Here is a 22,235-nt window from a genome sequence, read left to right as displayed (position 1 = left end):
AGTGTAAAATAAAATCGACAAGTTGGAGCAAACGTCCACGCGATAAAATACGCTTAAACTTTCGAACAAAGTGTCCTTTGTACACACACAATATTTTTGATAGATGTAGATGATTATATAGATCTTTTGGATAGAATACTTTATACATCTTTTCTATTCTTCTTTCCATTTCTTTCACTTTTTTTAAAATCCCGATTCAGTTAGGCCGTACCTTTTATATCATGTCTAACATCTTTCGATTTTTTGCTTCATTTCTTTTTATGGATGTCCTCGAACGTGAATGCATTTTCACTTATATGGCCTATACCAGATCATGCCATGAAATGTGATTTTCCATTACATTGGAGTTGCACGCTGAAAAAAAAAAAGTGAAAGATACAGGACAGTCGGAACGATGGCCCTTCAGTTTCGCAGCGAATGGACTTATGACCACTTTCAACTTATCCACTCATAACTCATAAACTGACCCGTTGAGGTGCCTTCAATAATACCCAATTAAGTGTAATTTCTTGACACAGCCGCAGAATTAACGCCTTCCCCTCAATCCACTCTGCCGGTAACCCCCCGGCACGCAAACGGGGTTGACTCTCCCGTGTCGCGTGCGATCCCTATTAAATAGGAGATTAACACCTCATAATCCGGACCAGAGATATTCGGCGCTGGTATGAGTCGAGTATTGTCTCGAAATTACTTGTGAACGTGTGAAGGGTACGATCCGGAAATGGAACGTTTAGAGCATGTCTAAAACGAGTCGGAATGGATGCAAACAACCATAAATGTGACGATTTTACAGGGGCCGAAATGTGGGTAACTCCGAAAGCACAACTCGAGTTAACCACAATACACACGTTTATAATCGTATGAAATTGTATAAAATCGTATAAAACGTTGTGTTTCATGCTTACAACCCACCGGGCGTAACAACCTTGTTCTCATTTCTCCGATTCTCTTCAAATTCGAAATGTTGGTAACTCCGAAAGCGCAACTCGAGTAAACTACACAAAATGCACATTTATTTATAATCATATTAAATCGTATAAAATGTTTGTATTTCATACCTTGCAACGCAATACGCCGTGAGGTACAAACATAGTCTTTACAGGAGGTATTTATAGTTTGTTGTGATGTTAATGACACAGAAAATTATGTTTTTTCTTGATACCTCCAAAGTTGCAGTTATACAGCATAGAAATGACATGCATGCTGCTATGTATACTATAAAAGTGGTACGGACGAACTTTAGACACTAAACCCGAGTTTTGCATCTGCAAACATGATCGTCTGCATTTCGGCTTCGCGCGAAACGAATGAGTTCACGGACCACCTTCACTCCGAGAGAGTATGCGATGGTAACAAGTCGTATTTTTAAAAACTAGGGCTCCTAAGCTGACGCCATAAAGGAGGCAGGGGAATTTTTAGCGCAATGATACACGGGACCTCTGGCTTCTGACCAAAGGCTGAAGCTTTGGCCCAATTATTCATGTTACGACACCTGTGCTTTTTGTGTGTGGCCAATCATTATTTTGTCGGCAACGCTCCGCTCTAAATCGGTGCAAAATGAGGGCGTCTATACTTCGCCCGTTTACCCTTATCACTTCCCGCGGCAAATATTATATTGTCATCGGCAATGAAATATTGCGACAGTGATCCTCAGACGAATACGGTGAGAAGTCAGCTATCTCATCAATATATCGGTCTCTGTCTCTCTGTGTGACTCTCTCTCTTCCTCCTCCTTTATGTGTTATTTTGGGAGGGCCCTTTTTTGAAGGTGACTTCTATAGTATAAAATCTTTCTTCATTACGCAGAAAGAAAAAAAAAATCAGTGGAATATCATTTGTTGTTATCAATTGTGTTTTATGCTTACAACCCACCGGGCATAACAACCTTGTTCTCATTTCTCCGATTCTCTTCAAGTTGTTTAGACTGAAGTGATCTGCTGCTTTTTGAAGACAGCTTGCATTCTCTCTTCATAATTTTCTTGTAAGGCTGATTTTCTTTTTATTCAAGCACATCCGAACAGGATATAGTCGTAGTAACACAGAGGGCCTTTCGGATGTACGCAATGGCAAATGTTCCATCAAAACCAGACCCAAAATAATAAAGTTATTCGGTTTCAATGTTCCCCATTTTTCACAAGTTAGTGAAATGAGACGTCACCATAACATCCAACTGTAGTCAGGTCGCGGCATGAAATTTCCGTGACTTGGAGCTGACAGTCTTTTTCGCAGCATGAAACTTTCGCGAATTGCCACTGGCATTAAATGCATTGTTTAGACTCGCGCGCATTTTGCTTTTGCGGATATTAGCTCCTCGCGAAATTTGCGAAAGTTTCATGCCCGCGAAATTTTCTGCAAAATGAAATTCAGCATTTATACCATGGAAATAAAACAAAAATTGCAGAGGGCTCCTACTCAAATATCAATGATTAGGTCCTGAGGGATCATCTCTCCAAATTTGGTGCTTTTATCCGCCGTGCAACGGTAATTTCACTATAAAGCGACCCGACTACTGAACATCAGTTCTAAGTCTCCCACTGAATTGTGCACGAATCCCCCAATATCTCCGTTTTGTAAAGTCAAAGCGAATAAGATTATCTCTGCGTCATGTTATTGCCGTTGTGTATTAACATAGCAATGATGAGGGTTTTTATGCCTCCGCAACGAAGTGGCCGGAGGCATTATGTTTTCGGGTCGTCCGTCCGTCCGTCCCGTTTTGTTTTTGTCGATATCTCAAGAACCGTGTTGTGGTTTTACATCAAACTTGGTATGAGGGTATATCCTTGGGGGATAATACTTTGTGTGGATTTTAGGGTCACAGGGTCAAAGGTCAAAGGTCACAGGTTATTTTGTGAAAAAAAAATGAAATTTCATGTTTTTCTCCATATCTCGCAAATCGTTCAAGGTATCTTCATGGAACTTAGTATATATGCTTGTACTGATGGGCAGTGATTATCTAGGGAAGTTGGGGGTCATGGGTCAAAGGTCAGGGGTCAAAGGTCAAGGTCAACTCAAAATATCACTACTTTCCTTATATTTATGCAATGAATGAAGGTTTTTTTTAAACTTGATGTATACATGTATTACCCAATATATATTCTGTGGGAAGTTTCTTGCCAAAAGGTAAAAGGTCAAAGGTCAAGTGAAAGTGCTGAATTGCACTTTTTCCTCCATATCTCAAAAGTAACTTAAGGTATCATCATGAAACTTACATATATATGCATGTTCAACCTAACAGTGATTCTCTTTGGAACTGTGAGGTCAAAGGTCAAAGGCCAGGTTTAGATAATGCTATTTTCCCATTTGATACTGAAATTACACTTTTTCTCAATACCTTGAAAAATTACTCAATGCATAAACTTATAAAAGGGTCAAAAGTCAAGTAAAAATCATCAGTTCCCCCAAATACCTGCACTCTGACATTTTAATCATTCATCCGATCGAACCTAGTTCTAGGAAAGTGAACATTCAGCACATTTGTGTCAAACCTGTCATTTTAATATTTTGCCAGTTGTTTGAAACTGTCATCACACATTGTCAAGACATTGTACTATAGACCTATTAGGAGAACCATGCATTATGGCGGAGGCATATCAGTCGCCGTTTCTAGCGATATATCTAGTTTCTTCTTTTTTGGGGGGGGGGGGGTGGGGGACGCGTGGGGGATTATTCTTTGTTCATGTCCGATATCTGACATCAATGAAACTTCTACCATAACTTTAAACTTTGAGGTACCACAAAGCATTTTTAGCTCACCTGGGCCAAAGGCTCAAGTGAGCTATTGCGATCGCTCTTCGTCCGTCGTCCGTCGTGCGTCGTGCGTCATGCGTAAACTTTTTACATTTTCATCTTCTTCTTGAGAATCCCATGACCGATTTTCACCAAACTTGGCAGGTAGCATCCCTAGGGGGATAGGATCTCAATTTTTTCCAATGGGCACCATGCCCCACCTGGGGGTCCCCAGAGGGGCCAAACCCCCCCCCCCCCAAATTAAGGTCTCTATATTAAATAATGGGGCCCAAATTGTACATTTTTATCTTTTTCTTGAAAATGCTGCAATGAATTTTCACCAAACTTGGCAGGTAGCATCCCTAGGGGGGTAGAATCTCATTCCCATCATGGGGGGGGGGGGGGGGGGGGCCTAAATTGGAGCCTAATTGCAAATTTTCATCTCTTTCTTGAAAACTCCACGATGAATTTTCACCAAACTTGCAGGTAGCATCCCTAGGGGGATTACTTGAATATGAGACCATTCTGAAGCAAATAATTTTCACACAACAATAGATATTTAGAATGTACTCTTAAATAAATCCCACAAAGATTGAGCAATCATCCCCCAGCATTCCCACTGATTCCCACTGATCAGTTACTAGCCATCCCCTTTAACATCGATTATACGGATTCAAACTTTTACAGTGGTTGTTTATATCCCTAACTCACATTTTATTTTATTTTATTTTATTATTTTAAAGCACTAACGCTGGGTTTTTGTTTCGTTTGCAAATGTTAAATTATGTCATTAACAAACGTTACACGGTCCACATTTATCAGATTCCTGCACACACACGCCAGCTTCTAAAAATTTCGTGATGAAGCACAGCTCTTGGGTTCTTTGGGTGCAGAGGCTAGTATTCTCTTAGTTGCAATTAATGTTATGTTAAAATAGATTTGTTCTGTCTTTTCTTCTTGATATTTTGAGCTATGAAATACGTCACGCTGTCAGTAGTCTCATGTGCTACCTTTCATACCCTGGAAGATTAGTACAATAATACTTAAATAGACTATGTCAGTGCTATACTCTAATGCAGAGATATATTTGTTTTCGTGTTTGTTTAATTTCCTCATTAGAATTTGTCAGTCGTCAGGGTTTTCCAAAATGGACAGGTTTGCGATCATTCACTGACAGGGGAATAGGTTAGCAGTACTTTTGAGGGTTATCTGCTTCACACACACACACACACACACACACACACACACACACACACACAGATATCGTTAGTCCCTGTCTACGAAGGAGGGGGCTGAGGTCGGCGCTACCGGTATACACCAGTGCGCAGCTCCCCTTTTACTGCTCGCGTCAACTTCATTTTAATGAGCATGATTTCGCCCGGGTTCGCGAGAAGAACAAGGGTTCCGCGGCTGTTTTTCTCATAATTCAATGGGATGGATTTTCTTGCGAACTTTGCACGCAATGCCGAAATACTATGTATTTTCCGTACCGTGAGCTTCACGCTTTACTGCCGTGTGGTGTTGCGTGCATCGTCTCAGTTGGAATGGCGAGCGTCGGAAAAGAAAAGAAAAGGGGAAAGGGGGGGGGGGGTGGGTGTATGTTACGTGCCACGCCAAATTGGAGGAAACTAAGTGGGAAAACAAAGACTCTGCTGTGAAAAACAAATGGTGACGATGACGGCCGGTGTACGGTCGGCACGCTATTTTGTGATCAACGCAGGACGTAATCACAGTTTAATTAACTTTACACTTGTGTTTGCGCAATTTTACAATAACTCGAAGTATGGGCTATGATTGTTTTCTTCATATATAAGAAAAAAAAATCGGTTACGAAACAAGCGATGTCTTTTGTTGTCAGATGAAATCTCGAAATGTGACGAGAGCACATAAGTGGTTATCGACTCAAGATGAGGCTGAATTTTTGTCTGCATTACGCTACACTCACTATGCAGATTTGGGCTTCGGGGGGACGAACCAGCTGAAGAAGTCGTTAATTGCTCACCAACTTGTCCTGTGATGCACCTGCCGTGTGCTATACAAGAGCGACGCGGATTGCGTGCGGCGCTAATGCGTCCGCTGTTGTACGTTGACACCACAACACCGTCTGTTGTGTCTGGCAGAGAGGCGGTGTCATTTGGCGATACGTGAGCGCGAAGGAGAAAAAAAAAAGCCACTCATACACGAAACAAACAAAACGCATACCCTCAATCGTACTGAAACCAAAGAGAAAAAGGAGAAAATGAAAACAAAACAACAATACAATTCTTAATTTGGAGGACACGAACTAAGAACAATTTGCAACAGTTGTGCTAGTGGGTGTGTGTGTGTGTGGGGGGGGGGGTACCAATTTAGCTCTGAAATGAATTACGTTTCTAAGACCACAGTTCCCATTTTGATTCAGTTTGTTTGATCATAAGTATATGTAATCATACTAATACTCCGGAGACCAAGCTGATATGTTTAGTATGTCTGTTTCTTCATTCTTTTTTTTTATGCCTCCGCCACGAAGTGGTGCCGGAGGCATTATGTTTTCGGGTTGTCCGTCCGTCCTTCCGTCCGTCCGTAATGAATTTTGTGGACAGGGTAACTACCAAAACCTTTTGAGGTATCCTAATGAAACTTGGCATGTATGTGTATTAGGGGGTGAAGTTGTGCCTATCAACTTTTGGGTGCACATGCTCAAGGTCAAAGGTCAAAAGGTCAAGGTCAAATGCTTAAAATTTTGCTATTTCCCCCATATCTATGCAATGCCTGAAGATATTTTCTTGAAACTTAGTGTATACATGTACTACCCAATTAAGATTATCTGGTGAAAGTTTGGGGTCATGAGGTCAAAAGGTCAAAGGTCAAAAGGTCAAGTAAAATGTTAACATTTCACTTTTTTCTCTGTATCTTGGAAATTGTTCAAGGTATCTTCATGGAACATAGTGTATATGCATCTACTGACTGGCAGTGGTTATCTAGGGAATTTAGGGTTCATGGGGTCAAAGGTCAGGGGTCAAAGGTCAAGGGCAATACTTCAAAATCTTACTATTTTCCTTATATTTATGCAATGCCAGCAGGATATTTTTTTTTTTAAACTTGATGTATGCATGTCTAACCCAATAGAGATTCTCTGGGATTTTTTTTTGCCAAGAAGGTCAAAGGTCAAAAGGTCAAAGATCAAGTGAACGTGCTGAACTTACTTTTTTCTCCATATCTCGGAAGTGGCTCAAGTTATCTTGAAACTTAGTACATGCTGAATTTATGTATGTTCTGCCTGACAGTGCTTCTCTTATAAATCAAAGGCCAGATGAAAATGATAACAATTTACTATTCAATACAGAAATTGCACTTTTTTTCCATACCTTGAAAATTACTCAGTGCATAAACTTATGAAATGGTCAAAGTCAAGTTAAAGTTCTTAAATCCCCAAATACATGCTCTCCTATTCATCCAATTAAACATAGGTCAAGGAAGGTAAACATTCAATACATTTGTGACAAACATGTCATTTTAATATTTTGCCAATTTTGTGAAAATGTAATCACACATTGTCCACATGTACTATAGACCTATTAGGAGAATCATGCATTATGGCGGAGGCATACCAGTCGCCATAGCGACATTTCTAGTTTTCATTTTATTCTAGCATCCTTGATAAATGCAGGTTTTCGAATTGACGCCAAAATGGGGTTGCTTAACTATGTTTTCCACTGTGCGTCAGTGCAACTTCAATCATACTTTCATTTTGTGTGTGAGTTTTGTTTGTTTGTTTGTTTGACCTTTTTTGGCTGAAGTGTTTAGCATCTTTATAACAGCATATACAGGTGACAGATTTTCAATATGGCTTCACTATTATGATAGTGGTGTATTTCTACATTTATTTTTACCATCACTCAATCTCCTACGTGTAATAGCACGATATGTATGTGTGTGTGTGCGTGTGTGTGTGTGTGTAAACACGTGTATATGTGTGTGTTTGTGTGTGTATGTGTGTGTATCCATATGTTGGATGATATTTTCAGATGAATCGATTTAAATGAAAAACATATTTTTTAGTACTGTAAAATTAAACATGGGCGCATATTATAACCACGGGTAGATAAACATAGATTTACGAAACCGCAAAATAAATACACGCAATGTGTTGTCTTCCACCGTCCTTGGTAACTATGCAATCCACAACATTAACATGGCAGCGCACATCACTTCTCGACCCTGGGACAGTGAATTTATAACCTTTCTGAGAAGTGGACGTTTCCGAACTATTCACCATGAGTTTATTTTTATGATCAATCCATCTACTATCCCTCAGCCCAATAAACAGTTTGGAGTGTTGCCATGACATGATTACGTGATTTGTTTATTCCACGTATTTTACGTATTCTGAATTTGGATTGAGAGAAAAGTTAAAGGACAAGTCCACCTTCATATACATAAGGATTGAGAGAATGCAGCAATATTAGTAGAACACATCAGTGAAAGTTTGAGGAAAATTTGACAATCCGTTCAAAAGTTACGAATATTTTAAGTATCTGCGCAGTCACTGCTGGAAGAGAAGACTACTACAGTGTATGATGTCATATGCGTACAACTATATAAGGAAAATAAAAAGAGAATTTCACAAAACTTTACTTTTTGAATAAAGTGCACATTTCTCCGACTTGCTACTGATGTATGTTAAGGGAAATATTATTCCCCCCGCCTTCTGAAAGAGAGAAGTCGAGTATTCTTTTGTTATGCAAGAAAAATGGAAATATGTTGAATTTTCTTTATTCTTTCTTTATATCGTTGTACTCATATGACATCACAAGCTATAGTAGTCTTTTCATCCAGCCGTGACTGAGCAGAAACTTCAAAAATTCATAACTTTTTAACGGATTGTCCGATTTTGCTCAAACTCTCACTGATGTGTTCTACTTATATTGCTGCATTCACTCAACCCACATGTCTATGAAGGTGAACTTGTTCTTTAAGTTATGTAAAATCGGTTACAGCTAGTTATTCCGAAGATTCGTTATTCCGAAGGTTCTTTACTCCGAAGGTTCGTTATTCCGAAGGTTCGTTATTCTGAAGATTCGTTATTCGGAAGCTTCGTTAATCCGAAAATGTGATGAGGTTTGTTATTCCGAAGGTTCATTAATCCGAAAATCAAATAAGGTTCGTTATTCCGAAGGTTCGCTATTCCGAAGGTTCGTTAATCCGAAAATGAAACTAAGCTCGTTACTCCGAAGGATCGTTACGGACCCTATATCATTTCGGATCAACGAACCTTCGGAATAGCGAACTTTATTTCATTTTCGGATTAACGAATCTTCGGAATAACGAACCCTATTTCATTTTCAGATTGACGAACCTTCGGAATAACGAACCTTCGGAATAACGCCACAAACGTTCGGATTAACGGACCCTTTTTCATTTTCGGATTTACGAACCTCTAGGTATAGGGAATTTGTGTGTTTCGGATTAACGAACCTTCGAAATAACGAATCTTCGGAATAACAAACCTTCGGAATAACGAAGAGCACCCGTAAAATCAACCCTTTATGTGCTTTGAGTGCTAAATGGCACAGAAAATACATACACTATCCGAAGTCCCAGTTATAGAAATCATGAAGGATGAGCATTGTTTTCACGAAAAAAAAAGAGAAAAAAGGTGAAATGTAACTTGAGAGAGGTGATTATGTAATCGTAATCACCATTTTTTATTTTCCTGTGCAAAAATCTGAACCATTTTTTTTTTTACATAACTTCAATTAGAATATAAGTTGCATCTTTGTTGTTTTGCAACAACCTGGCAAGAAAGATTTAAGAAAGAAAGAGCTGGAAGTTGTTGCGTAGTTTTTGTTAGGTGATTATACCGTCTGTCTTGTAATTTGTGTTTGTCATTGCCACCTATTTTACCATTTGGTGAAAATATTTGAATCTAAAATTCTATAAATTTTCATTACCGTTTTGAGAGAAAACTCTACCGTTCGGTTCGCTTGAGTTTGCAGCATTCTTTACTGTCAGTTTGAACCTGGTGATGAATTGCAGTCAAAGGAGAAAACTGTAGTCAAACAGATGCAAATTGTGAGCCAAATGGGTTGTAGAAAATCTCGCAACTTATGATCGCATCCGTTGCTGCAGTTCGTGGTGTTTATTGTCCCCGCCGAACGAGCTCGAGCAGGGGACTATGAAACGGGCTCCGTACGTGTATGTGTCTGTGTGTCCGTGTGTCCGTCTGTCCGTGTGTATGTCCGTGTGTGATCAAAATCTTCAATTTGCTACTTCTCTGTCATTTATGAGCCAATTTTGATTCTGTTTGCTTTATATGATAGCACTACATGGGAGCTTTGAAACTTCTACACAGAATATCAGTTGTGACCTTTGACCTTGAACTTTGACCTATGTTGTACATTTTGCTACAAAATGTTATTCCTTCGCCATTTCTAACCCGATTTCGATTCTGTTTGCTTTATGTGATGGCACTACTTGAGGGTTTCAAAACTTCTTCACAGAATTTTGACCTTTGACTTCTTTGACCTTTGACCTTGATTTTTTGACCTGTATTATACATTTTGCTACAAAATGCTACTCCTTCGCCATTTCTAACTTGATTTCGATTCCGTTTGCTTTATGTGATGGCACTAGGTGAGGGCTTCAAAACTTCTACACAGAATTTTGACCTTTGACTTCTTTGACCTTTGACCTTGATTTTTTACCTATATTGTACATTTTGCTACTAAATGCTACTTCCGGCGGGGACATATATTACGCACCGCGTAATTTCTACTTTTCCTTGTATTATATTGTGATCATTATATTTTATTAATTATATCATATTATGTTATGTTATGTTATATTATTATATAGAAATGATTATGTATAAGCTAAGGTGCGGTAGAGGAGTGTTCAGAAAGATTAAAAGTTCAACCTACCATGAAGCCAAATATATCTGGGTTGACCCTCAACTATTCACAACTATTCACAATCACAAGAAAAAAAGATGATCGCGATACATTTTTTTGTGTATATACGATAAATGCTCGTTTTGCGTTTTATCCTTGGTTCTTGACTTTATGTGTTTTCTTTCGCTTTGATTTTGTTTTGCATTTGTTTCTGTGTGATGCGTCGCGTTAATTTTCTTTTAAAACGAGAACAGGGTTCTTCGTTAACGAGGAAATTGCTTGTTGAAAAGAGAGAAAAAAAAATCATTGGCTTGTGTTGCAATTAGATCACAGTTCTCTCTATTTTCCATTTACCTTGGGATTTATTTTGATCTCTGTTTTTAGACAATGCGGAAAACAGGCAGTAATTCATTAAGTTTCGCGGCATGTGTTCCGTATTGTTGGATTGTATAAGTTGGTTGGGGTCACGGATGTGTAATAACAGGGAGGTCTTACCTCCCTGGTAATATCAGTGGCGTCAGAATGCACACACACGATAGGAAGAAAAAATCAAACAGAAAAAAAGTATATAGCCAAAAAAAAAAAAAAGATACGTACAGGTGATGACAGTATATTATCTGTGGTATAAATACAGGGGAGAGGGGGAGGGTGAGAGGGGAAAGCAGACTATACTATTGCTGGATAGGATAAAGGAAACGCAGTCCTCTGGCGATTACCGCATGCCTCGGATTCGAGTGGAACATCCCTGCATATTGGCTGTTTGTTTGTTTGTTTGGTGTTTTTGTTTTTCATTGTGCAGTATGTGGTCTCAAAGTGGTAGCATTGAGATCTGCTTTACACTTTATGTTCCACCAGGTTATATATTTGCACACACACACACACGTATATATGTATGTATATATCATACATGTACACATGATACAGTGATATAAAAGAAAATTATGTATACATCATTGTCATACTTAGAAATTAATACTTCCTCTTTCATGATATACGGAATATTATGCATATGCTTTGCTGATGATTTATTATGAAGAACAAAAAAAAAACAATAATAATTCAGAATCATCGAATTATTCACGTTATACTTTAATATCGACACGGAGAGTAACTTTCTTCCGTCTGTCATCATTCCTGTTTGTACTATAACCCAATTAGTCCCATAAACCATTTTTCTTCATCAGTTTGGTGTGGTATATATATATGTGTGTGTGTTATTAAACTATTCATCGCTAGTGTGTCGTTTAAAAGGCGGAGTGAAAATAACTCATTTGAGCCAATATGAGTTTCAGTAAACATTGGCAGTTGGGTTTCAGATGGGTGATGGGCAGCTTTTTCTCCCTTCGGATAGTTTTCTGTGCCAAAACTGGGACCGGAGGTGAGAAATACGCGGTTAAGAAGCTCATCAGGTATGAACCGATGACCAGCGCCTAAACATAGTGCTTGTAATAACTTCGTAGGTCATCTCTCACAGTATTCATCCGTAATTGGCATCTTGCGGTCATGGGGTATAATAGGGAGCTTTAGATTTTAGACGCGCGGACGTTCAAAGGAAAAAAACATGATCTGAGCTTGCGCACTAGCGCGCGTAAAGTCAATCTATTTTTAGCTTGCGTCGCCTGAGTTGTTTACTACGCGTAGTGGGCTATTTTCACGTCCGCACAGTTTGCGACGCAGAGAGCTTCTTTATGCACTGATCATATGGGGGCGCGATTTTATTTTTTAAACGTTGCGTCCCAGCGTAATCTAAAGCTACTTTTCCACACGACGCAAGGAGCGTCGGCTCAAACGTCCGCGCGTCAAAATCTAAAGCTCCCTAATGCTACAGGTCACGAAATGTTGAGCAGCATTTACAGAAAGAAAAAACGTCAAAATGTAAAGATTGATAGACGTCCAATTCATATCATTTCAGGCGTTTTGAGTATGATACGTTGAGATAGTAGCAAGGATATAACCACGACCGTATTTATCCAGGGTAAACTTTTTCATATTGGCTGTGCTCCTATAGAGGACCCTGTCATATTACAACCCCTGCATTGCCAGGTTATCGACTTAAGACTTGGATTAAAACGAGGACTTGGGCAAGGGGACAAGATGCGCATACAGAGGTTGTGAGCAATGGGCAGGATTTGAACTCAAAGGACCTCGTGCCTGAATGTCCAGGGACTTATCTTTGTCACAGTAAAGTGGTTTCTTTCGCGGTGGTTTTATTTTCGCGCATTTCGCGCTTTGAGGTTGAACCGCGAATTTAACATCACGCGAAAATGTTTTGAACTCGTCGCTTGTACAACGCTATCATTACCGACCGCGAATTTAAACACACGCGAAAAAGCCCGCCCAATGGAAACCGCGAAAGTTTCTGTACGCGAAAGAAACCACTTTTACAGTATTTCATTTTATGTTTCTCTGAAAATACTCGGGGATAGTAGAGGATCGGGGGCAGTATGTCACTGTCTGAGACTAAATTCTATAGAGACTTATGAGAAGAAAAAACAGAAACTTCTGGTAAATATATACGTATATATTCCAAACGACATAATTTGGCGAACCAGGGATATGAGACTCGTGTAATGCTAACAAACCAATAGACTATTATATCCCTCTAAATCGATGGGGGTGGGGGAGGGGGTGGACAGGAGGTGTGTGTGTTCAAAGGTTTCCGAAACTGGTATTTTCTATTTCCGGGTATCTTTACCGCACCATGCATCCAGTTACTGCCGGAGTTGGCAAGCCTCGCGCTGTTTTGTTCAGAAATTCGAGGCATTCAGGGAATGAGGCAAAATGACAAGCTGTATATAGAGCGAGTAGGTTCCTGTTAATCGCACCGTTTTCGAGGGGGCCTTGGACTATTAAAAACTAGGTTGTTATTGGTTACGGCTGGCATGTGAAACCGGATTACGCCTGATATTGATGATGTTGAAACCAGTTATACGACATACACGTACTACCTTCTACCTAATTGTTATCATTACTTTCAATTACTATGATAACCATTGTCAGTAGTAATAACTGAGTGTATTTTGACATAATCGTTCCCTGTATCAGATGTAATGTCCATGCCTCCTACCGTGAAGAGACATAACGATTACGGGATGTCCATCCGTCTGTCCGACGTAGTCGCGATTTCGAGAAGACCGCGCGATATAATGTTCGTAGTAGCTGTCCCAAGTACGCTACATGATTATGCAGATGCATTGATGAGATTTCGGTCAAGGGTAAAAAATCACTGAACTTCGGCAAAAGACAATAGCATTTTCCAGCTGCAATAAGGAATGTCCAGTGGCGATGCAATGTGGCTTGAGGGGTAGACATAAAAGACAGTCATTTCCATGAAATCAAATGGTATAAGGTCCCTGTACTTTGGAAAGTCATTTCCATTCGTCATATCTGTTAGGATTGTCCCGTGGGGGTAGAGTTGGTGGACAGGGTAGCTCACTTCCTTTATACCTCCTTGGCAGAAGTATACATTTACAAGAGTTGTCATGGATCTGTTTGCGGTGACAGCGCAATCATTGTTAACTAAAAATTTTATTCTCAAGCCCGTACCTCAGCTAGGATTACCCTTCCGTAATGATAAATGGTTAGCAGCAAAGAAACAATGCAAGAGTTGATTGTCTGAAATAGGAAATGCGAGTGAAGGATTAAAAGTCCAGGTCAAAAGTTATCCAAATTTAGTTTAGTTTTCTTGTCAAAATTCTTAACAGGAGATTTCTTTTTGGGGAGGGGGAAAGGCAACCTTTAGGTTTGAATCTATATATCGTTTCGGAAGAAGTAACTTGGAAAAAAGTTCATTTGTGCACAGAGGATTAATGGTCAATCCTCGTTCCATGATCAAGATTTTCATCAGCTTCATCAAAATAGTATTAAAGTGTCAAACTGTCATGGCAGATTGATTATGATAAATGCCTGAGAGGTCGACTGTATATATTTGTGTACATCCTTGTCGACTGTGTGCCACAATCCCTTTTCTCTATTTATTTCACAGTAGGCCTTTCTTTTGCTACTTCCTTTATCTCATACTTCGACGAGTGTAAAATGTTAGTAGCTCGATCTGTTCATCTGATGAGCAGAATGTTACGGAGATTCGAATCAATCACACGTCCTGCTCGGGACTATATCTCTTACATTCGGCATTCCTACAATTTCTATATTCTTGTTCTTTTCTTCTCTTGATAATATACGTGATGGTCATTGATGGTGGTTGGGATTATAATGACGAGTATCATTTTCATTGTTAACGCATCAGTTTTGTCATGATAAATTTTGTTGTATTAGAGGCTCCACATTTCAAGGGGAGAGAAAAAAAAAAGTGTCTTGAATGTGTATGGATGATCCAACTCGTTGTCGTGCGAAATTCTTGATAGCCTTAACTCAATTTACTTATTTTCTCCTTTTGTTACGTGAGTCAATTGGTGTTGATTTCAACGGACATCTTCCCGCAAAGGGATTCCAGCAAAATGGCTAATCAATGCTATTAGCCGCACGCACTATTATGATTGATGACATGGCGGGTCACAAGCCTGTCTCCCGGGAAAATTATACGTCCTACAATATTAAGCGAGTAGCCTTTAGTAATCATACTCAGAGCTGCTTCTTGTCAGGATTAATTGCACGCGGTTTTTTTACTTTACTCAGCGCAGCGTAAGTTTCATCCCCTCCCCTTCCCTCTTCCCTGCGTCGACAAAATATTTCTTCATTTCCGTGAGAAAGGGCTACCCCTTTTACTTAGGCTGGTCCTTAAAACAGGGCATGGGGCATGGGGTATGGAGAGTTCGCGTGCGGTGCGTGAATCGCTCGCGTGCGCTGGATAAGCAGGCGTAATTAAAAGTCTGTGCCACGCGATTTGTCGGCGCCGCCATCGCGAGAACGCCCGGGCGTGGGCCTTGCCTTGACAATCGTGACCTGTTCCTCTGACTCGATTGTCGTGTTCATACGTCGTCAGCAGCCGTAGTCAGTCATTGCTCATTTGCTGCGTATATGACAGTACTAGACGGGAATTGGTCAGTCACAAGTTGGCAAATTTCCGCCTCTTAACCTTCCGGCGACCCTACCCTCCTGTCCCCTTTTCTTCCCGATCACGTTTTTATTTCGTCGGGGAAATTACCCATGAAAGGATCGCGTGCCGTGGCCGCGCTGCGAGCTGCACTTTTTGGCGTGATGTGATTCACGCGATAACCGTCGCCTTAGTCTCTGCCACCAGACATTCCGCGAATCATCATTACAAGCTCACATCATTAATAAGGATGCAGGACTGTTCGAGTAATCCGTGTGTGCATTACGCACGTGTGGGTGGATTATGCCTTCTTCGATCAGATCGGTCAGATTACCAGGGCAGCAGTTAGGGGGCGTTGTAGTCTGTTGGATTTGACAGGGGGATTCCCCCGTCGTACGAATACAGGCCATGCCAGACACGCAAGTTCTCGCTTGAGTCGCGCCACCTTTTGGCACTGCCAGTAAACGCACACATGTGCACTCGTTTCCTTCTTTCTCTGACTGACGAAGGTTTTGGTTTTGCTTTCGACTTTGGTAGATGGGTTGCATGAATACCCACATCTTTGTGTATGTGTTTATGTTCGCTTGTGTGTGTTTTCCCCCTGATTAAGAGTGACGCTGCCATTGAAACGACACTTTAGGACATTAGGATTTTGCTCTTTTTTAGTATTACGTGAGATCATGGGAAAATGTATAATGTTATCAAAAGTACTGACAGTATTCATGAGTTTTGTTTTTCAGAATTATCGTATTACAAATACTAAAGAGCGGTGTGTCAGCATTGCTGAAATATGAGTCTCGACAGTGAGACTAGCCCATTTTGTTTAGTCTTGTCAGCCCTTGTGTTCCGTCACCACTCATTCTCTCTCATGACATGTTCTCACGTGCTACCATAGAAACAACAGTTTAAAAAGCAAACAAGAACAAAAACAAGGAGAACGACACGAAACAACACGTGCTGAGTCATTTCGCGTGCTTAGTGCCAAACCAACTATTTACACCAAGTGATACTCGCATGTGCAGCCCTGTCTGTCGTAAAAGAGGATTCCGCTGAATGTCGAAATTCGCAGTAACGTGTGATCCTGGCACAACCTTCCCATGTAATGCCCGAATGTGCTTATCATGACACACGCCAAATTGGTCTTGCTACATCCCCTTGGAGTCTTCATCCATATCGAATAAATGCTACCGTTTTATTTCAATTGTCAAATGTTTGAAAAAAGGAAACATTTTGCTCGAGTGATCACATTACCATGCAAGTTGAATAGCCCCACATATCTGTTCAGAGTAGGTCTCATTTGTCAGTGAGACATAGAATCATTTAATGTTCAAAGGGTCGTATTGATGATGAAATTCATCCAGGCATGTTACGCGGTCCTTTGCTCTGTCCTACCATGGAGCTACCGTCATTTTGGTAGCTCCATGGTCCTACGAGTTACATTAAATAAAGCGACACTATAGAATGATGTGAAGAGGCGGTCAATGACGTGTGCGACTGTTCGGTTTCGATTGTGTATTTTCAGTGAATCAGCACTAGATCCTTGGCCAGTATTTCCATCACAAGGTCACCCAAAAATTGCGATCGAAAATTTTCAACCAATTATTACCGACTCTGAATAAAGGCCATTCCTGTCTTCGTGATCGCGTTTGAAAGGTCCTTACCAACGCTTCCTCCCAGATAGACAGCGTCGAGAGGGCAGCGTCGTCGGTCAGGCAAAACCTCTCGTAAATACGACAGTCATCATACTATTATTTCAGAGCCTGGCGCGAAGCCGGGGGAAATTATCCGGGAATCGCGTCAATCGGAAGAAAATTCAGTAATTTCCCGAAGTGGCAGCAGAACTTCTCCGCCCTAATTCTGCTATTTTCCTGAGTGCTGATTGTATATGCCGAAGATAGATGGAGAGTAAAGAGAGTGAAGAAAAATGATGGACAAAAGATGAAAAATAAAAAACACAAAACTTTCAGGTCATTGCCACCGAACAGCGTTTGTAAGTCTGCCAAGCCGTTTCTATATTCAAAGTTCATGCGCTGAGTTCATCTGTCCTATGAAGTTCCCGTACACAGTGATTAGAAACAGCCTATGTAACACAATGTAATGCGGCTGCTCGTTCATTAACCCGTAAATGCCAAACTGTCCATTAGCTCTTGTGGGCCCAAATGTAAGTGTGCCCTATACGAGCTCTCCCTGGTATTTCCAATTATTTTTTTCCTTTCCGTTAATGATACTATAACCATCAGGAAGCCGGGGCTCTGCCATTATCCTGCTGTAAGAATATGTACTCATTGCTAACAGATATGCAATGTGTTGAAGAATATTTAAATCTGCGATGTCATTACATGCCACATGGATCCTTGTTTTCAAATAAAAAACCTCCATGGTCATGGTTGTAGCATAATTCGGTATTCGACGTTGGCTATTTGTGTAATAGCAGATTAAACGTTCAAATGTCCAAAGATACCCCGTACCAAAATATATCCCTGTAGTTCACGCAACTTTTCCCCGTCTTCTGAATTCAGATCGTGTATATATTCCCCATTTCTTTAGTCTTTGTGAGCAGAAAGGTTTAGCGATTACATTTTTGTGTACCAAATCCATACACACAAAAAGTCGATGGCGTCATAATTAGTTTGAAGTATGAAGGCAGCAAACTCTATAAGGGTGTAACGATTTTCAAGAAATCAGAGAGATGGCAAATCGACAAAATGCAAACTTAAAACGGAGGTGCAAGACTATGATTTACATGGTAGGGTCTTAAAGGGTATGGACGCTTGGACCCAAACACGCAAAATAAGCTAGTTTCCATGATTTTAGACATTTTTATTTTCTTCGTGAAATCGAGAAGATACTTATGAACTTTGACCAAAAATTGTCGGGAATCAACAGTGGGGTAGGGGATCATAGTGCCGTGCTGGAAAGAACACGGTGTCCCACAGCGTGTTAAAAATGTTTTCATGAATTACATGTGAAAACACTCGAATTTAACAGTGTGAAGATGATTTCACACTGTGGCGTTGGTGGTGGCATTGCTCAGTCGGTAGCGCGTCTGCCTCCAGATCCAAGGGTACCGGGTTCGATTCCCGAGTTTGACAGAGCAATGTCGTGTGTAAGCATTCTGTCCCCTACAATAAGAGTCAAAACACTCTGTCACTAGGGATAGGACGTTAAATAGAGGTCCAGTGTTTGAGTTAGCCGCGAACGTTAAAGAGCCCACGTCATTCATTCATCGCAAAGAGCAGGGTACCAACCTGGTATAGTGGTCTCCCTACACACCCGCACAAGAAAACCTGCGAATGATGCCGACCCCTCGTGGTTCGTCCCAGGTGACTAGCAGTAGTCGTAGTCAGTAAATGGTATCAACCAGGCAAATTGCGCCGTACACTTGAATGAATGACTGTTGTGTGGTTTTTCACCGTATTCACATGGTATGTTCTATTTCACACTGAATTGATGATTCACAACGTGTTCACAATGTTAAAACGTTCGAATGTAACTATGTGAAGAGAAGCCTCATTGCATTTCACATTGTGTTTCACATTGCGGGACACTTTTCTTTCTAGCGGGGTATGTAGGCCTATAATGTAGTGGTGGTGCCTCCCACGGGGACCCTGGGGCAGGGTCCAAATACCCCAAATCGGCTAATTTTCTTTTCTTTTTCCATTCATCTTGTCAGCAGGTGACAAGATTTTGACCACATTTGGCAGAAGTAATTAATTGGGGGGGGGGGAGAGGCGTAAGTACCGTTCTAAATGCGTTCAAAATAATGCGTTTATTCAGAAATTGTGATAGTGTGAACAGAAATAGCGCGTTATTCTACAATATTTGGGTCGTGATCTTGTGCGATTTTTGTGCAAAAGCACGCGAAGCTGTACAGAGTGAACGGTGACCGGAAAAAAATAATTACATATCCCACAATGTACTGCGCATGTCGTTCCTTCCTATTTTTACTAGCTGTGACGTGCCGTGGTGTATTGAATTGGTATTGTGGTGTAGTAAGCATACCATTACTTATGTACATGCGTAGGTCAGCTTTTCGCAAGTAATTGCGACCCTTATCGGGACCCAGATTTCGAAATTTGTACAATACGAACGTACGGGTGTTGCCCCCCAGGGGTCCCCAGAGCGTAGCCAAAACCCCAAATTATGTTGTTGCCCACGGGGCCTCCAGCAATCACCGAATCTCAAGATTGGATTTTGGTGTACATTTGTAGAAGTCCACTTGCTTTGTTTTGTGTGTGTCTTCCCTCGTAGCACTTGTTGCATCTTGATTTTGGATCTATTAAGAACGTCCCATTGAACGTCAATTTGCACAGATCAGTTTGAAGTGCAACCAAACAAGATTCAGTGATATTGGATTATTAAAGAATACTCAACTACTTTGGTTGGTATCATTGATGTACCCTTTGATTATTTTTTTCCCGTCAAAATGATTGTGTTGAGTGCGTTTGGATACTTGTGGATAAAGTGATTGTAAATATGCGAAGTTATGTGGAAAAATAAAGTACCTCAGATGAGGAAAATAGAAAAAAAAATCTGCTCAGATATCCACGGGGATTCCATTTCCAAAGAAAAGATGTGTTTTGGATATGTTCAATGCGATATGGGTTTCCACTGTTCAGATACGTTCAGTGAATCAACCGCACTGAGCACATGTGTAATTGTAACTTTGGTCTGTGGCGTAGCGGTCCCGGACAAGCCCCCAATTTTGGTTTTCTTTGTTGTGGCAACTTTGTGTGAAAATTTCGGTACCTATAAGCGTGCTGTCTTTAGGGTGCACATATTCCAGTCTACTCTCCATGCATTTTAACTGATAAATCCTATTGCCTCCTGAATCGCGCGACATACGTTATTTGCACGGAAATTACCTTTGATTTTGTTCTCATTCTCTTTTTCTGCAGCACGCCTTGCCCATTCTGTGGCGTAGCGGTCCCGGACAAGCCCCCAATTTTGGTTTTCTTTGTTGTGGCAACTTTGTGTGAAAATTTCAGTACCTATAAGCGTGCTGTCTTTAGGGTGCACATATTCCAGTCTACTCTCCATGCATTTTAACTGATAAATCCTATTGCCTCCTGAATCACGCGACATACGTTATTTGCACGGAAATTACCTTTGATTTTGTTCTCATTCTCTTTTTCTGCAGCACGCCTTGCCCATTCTGGAGGTTCGCAACATCGAGGGATACGGAGCCCGCTGGTCACCCGACGGAAGGGAGTTCCGTGGCTTCCTGGAACCGCCAATGGTGGCTGGATGGGAAACCGGATACAGGCATTAATAATGGCAATTCCTTTTGGCATCCACTTCATCTGTTTTCTTGCCCTTGTTGCCGTTTTCATTGACGCGTCGAGGAATATCATAAATGTCAAGATCATCTCAATCTCATAAATGTCAAGATCACGAGCAATTTGGCGTTCTGTTATCCGAGGGTATTCTTTTTCGACACTGTGTCATGTGTTCTACCGCTGCCTGTCCAACGCAATATATGTTGCCTTAAGGGAGAGGCTATATTTCCTGTGGTACATTAATCCTTGCCAGATATATTTTCTTTTGCATTCGTTTGTATGGTTTACATTTTTTCAACAAAAAAAAGAAGGCATAACGATAAGAGAGTATGTACGTCACATATACGTGCATACATGTAGAAAAGAATACAAAAGAACATGTAGCAACAGAAGTGAGATAAGTCTCTGTTCAGAACCGCTGGACCACAAACTCACTAACCCCTTTGGTTGAAAAGGTAACGGCAATCTGAAGAGCAGTCTTCACGTTACAGGGATTAAAGTTTGTTTTGTAATCAATTTCACGGTAGTTATCTAAAGCCGCGCGCTTCGTGTAACGATAAAAAACTCTGTATTTTACTGCCTGCATTAAACAGCAGTATGCACTGTATTTACCTAATTTAAACATACCTGTAACTGAAATACCGTCCTTTATTTTGTTCTAGGAAAGGTCTGACATATTGACAATACGTGAGAATATAAAGGCAAAATTGAACGCGTTATATATATATATATATATGTATATATGTTTATTCATGTATATACATAACTAGTTTCAGTTTGTTTCGTTTTCCGTTTGGTGAATCAGTTGTGTATGGATTGTGCTTATATTGCTGAATAGTTATCTTTTTGTTATTTATGATAAGCGCGTCTCTAACGAGCCACCCATTTCAACTGAAGTGGCATGACAAGAAAGCTGGCATGCAAATTGTTTTTTTGTTCCTGCCGTTTACTTGTCTCGATGTCTTGTTGTTCGAAGCACTGTGACACGTAAATCATCTGCAAAGCATTAGATTAACTCTTGTTGTTTGACAGAAAAGAAGCAACAGTGATCAGTGATTACCAAGTAACACTTAATATCTGAAATACTCTTGTGTAATCCATATCATAGACGACGTTTTCGGCTGCTTAAAAGTTGAATTTGTCATTTAAGTACACTGTCTTTCTTGTTTACGTGCATTATGATTTATCAATGTTAAGTGTCTAGCCAAGCAATTCAGCCTCAAAGATAAAATAAAGTTTTGGTACCTCTAAAGTTTCCCTGAGTTTCTTTGACCCCGTTTACAGTGCGGGGCCGGGCTCGGCCTCAATTGCGCGGCCGAGCCCCGCAATTTTGTCCGTTTACACTGCTGGGCTCGGCCGCGCTTT

At 40.5% G+C, this 22,235-nt stretch overlaps 1 protein-coding gene across 1 annotated transcript in view; it reads left to right on the top strand.

The window, feature by feature from the left end:
* LOC139740963 (uncharacterized) overlaps positions 1-21,007 on the top strand; it is a 51,714-nt gene extending 30,707 nt beyond the window's left edge. The window contains exon 14 of the mRNA XM_071651549.1: positions 20,732-21,007. Within this exon, the coding sequence (XP_071507650.1) occupies positions 20,732-20,863 (132 nt within the window). The 3' untranslated portion in view covers positions 20,864-21,007. The remainder of the gene's footprint in view (positions 1-20,731) is intronic.
* The last annotated feature ends 1,228 nt before the right edge of the window (positions 21,008-22,235 follow it).

This window comes from Diadema antillarum, unplaced genomic scaffold (assembly GCF_040938485.1).
Source record: "Diadema antillarum isolate AM-2024a unplaced genomic scaffold, OU_Dant_1.0 seq00000891_RagTag, whole genome shotgun sequence".
NCBI classification, from domain to species: domain Eukaryota; kingdom Metazoa; phylum Echinodermata; class Echinoidea; order Diadematoida; family Diadematidae; genus Diadema; species Diadema antillarum.
This window is presented reverse-complemented; position numbering and strand designations above follow the sequence as displayed.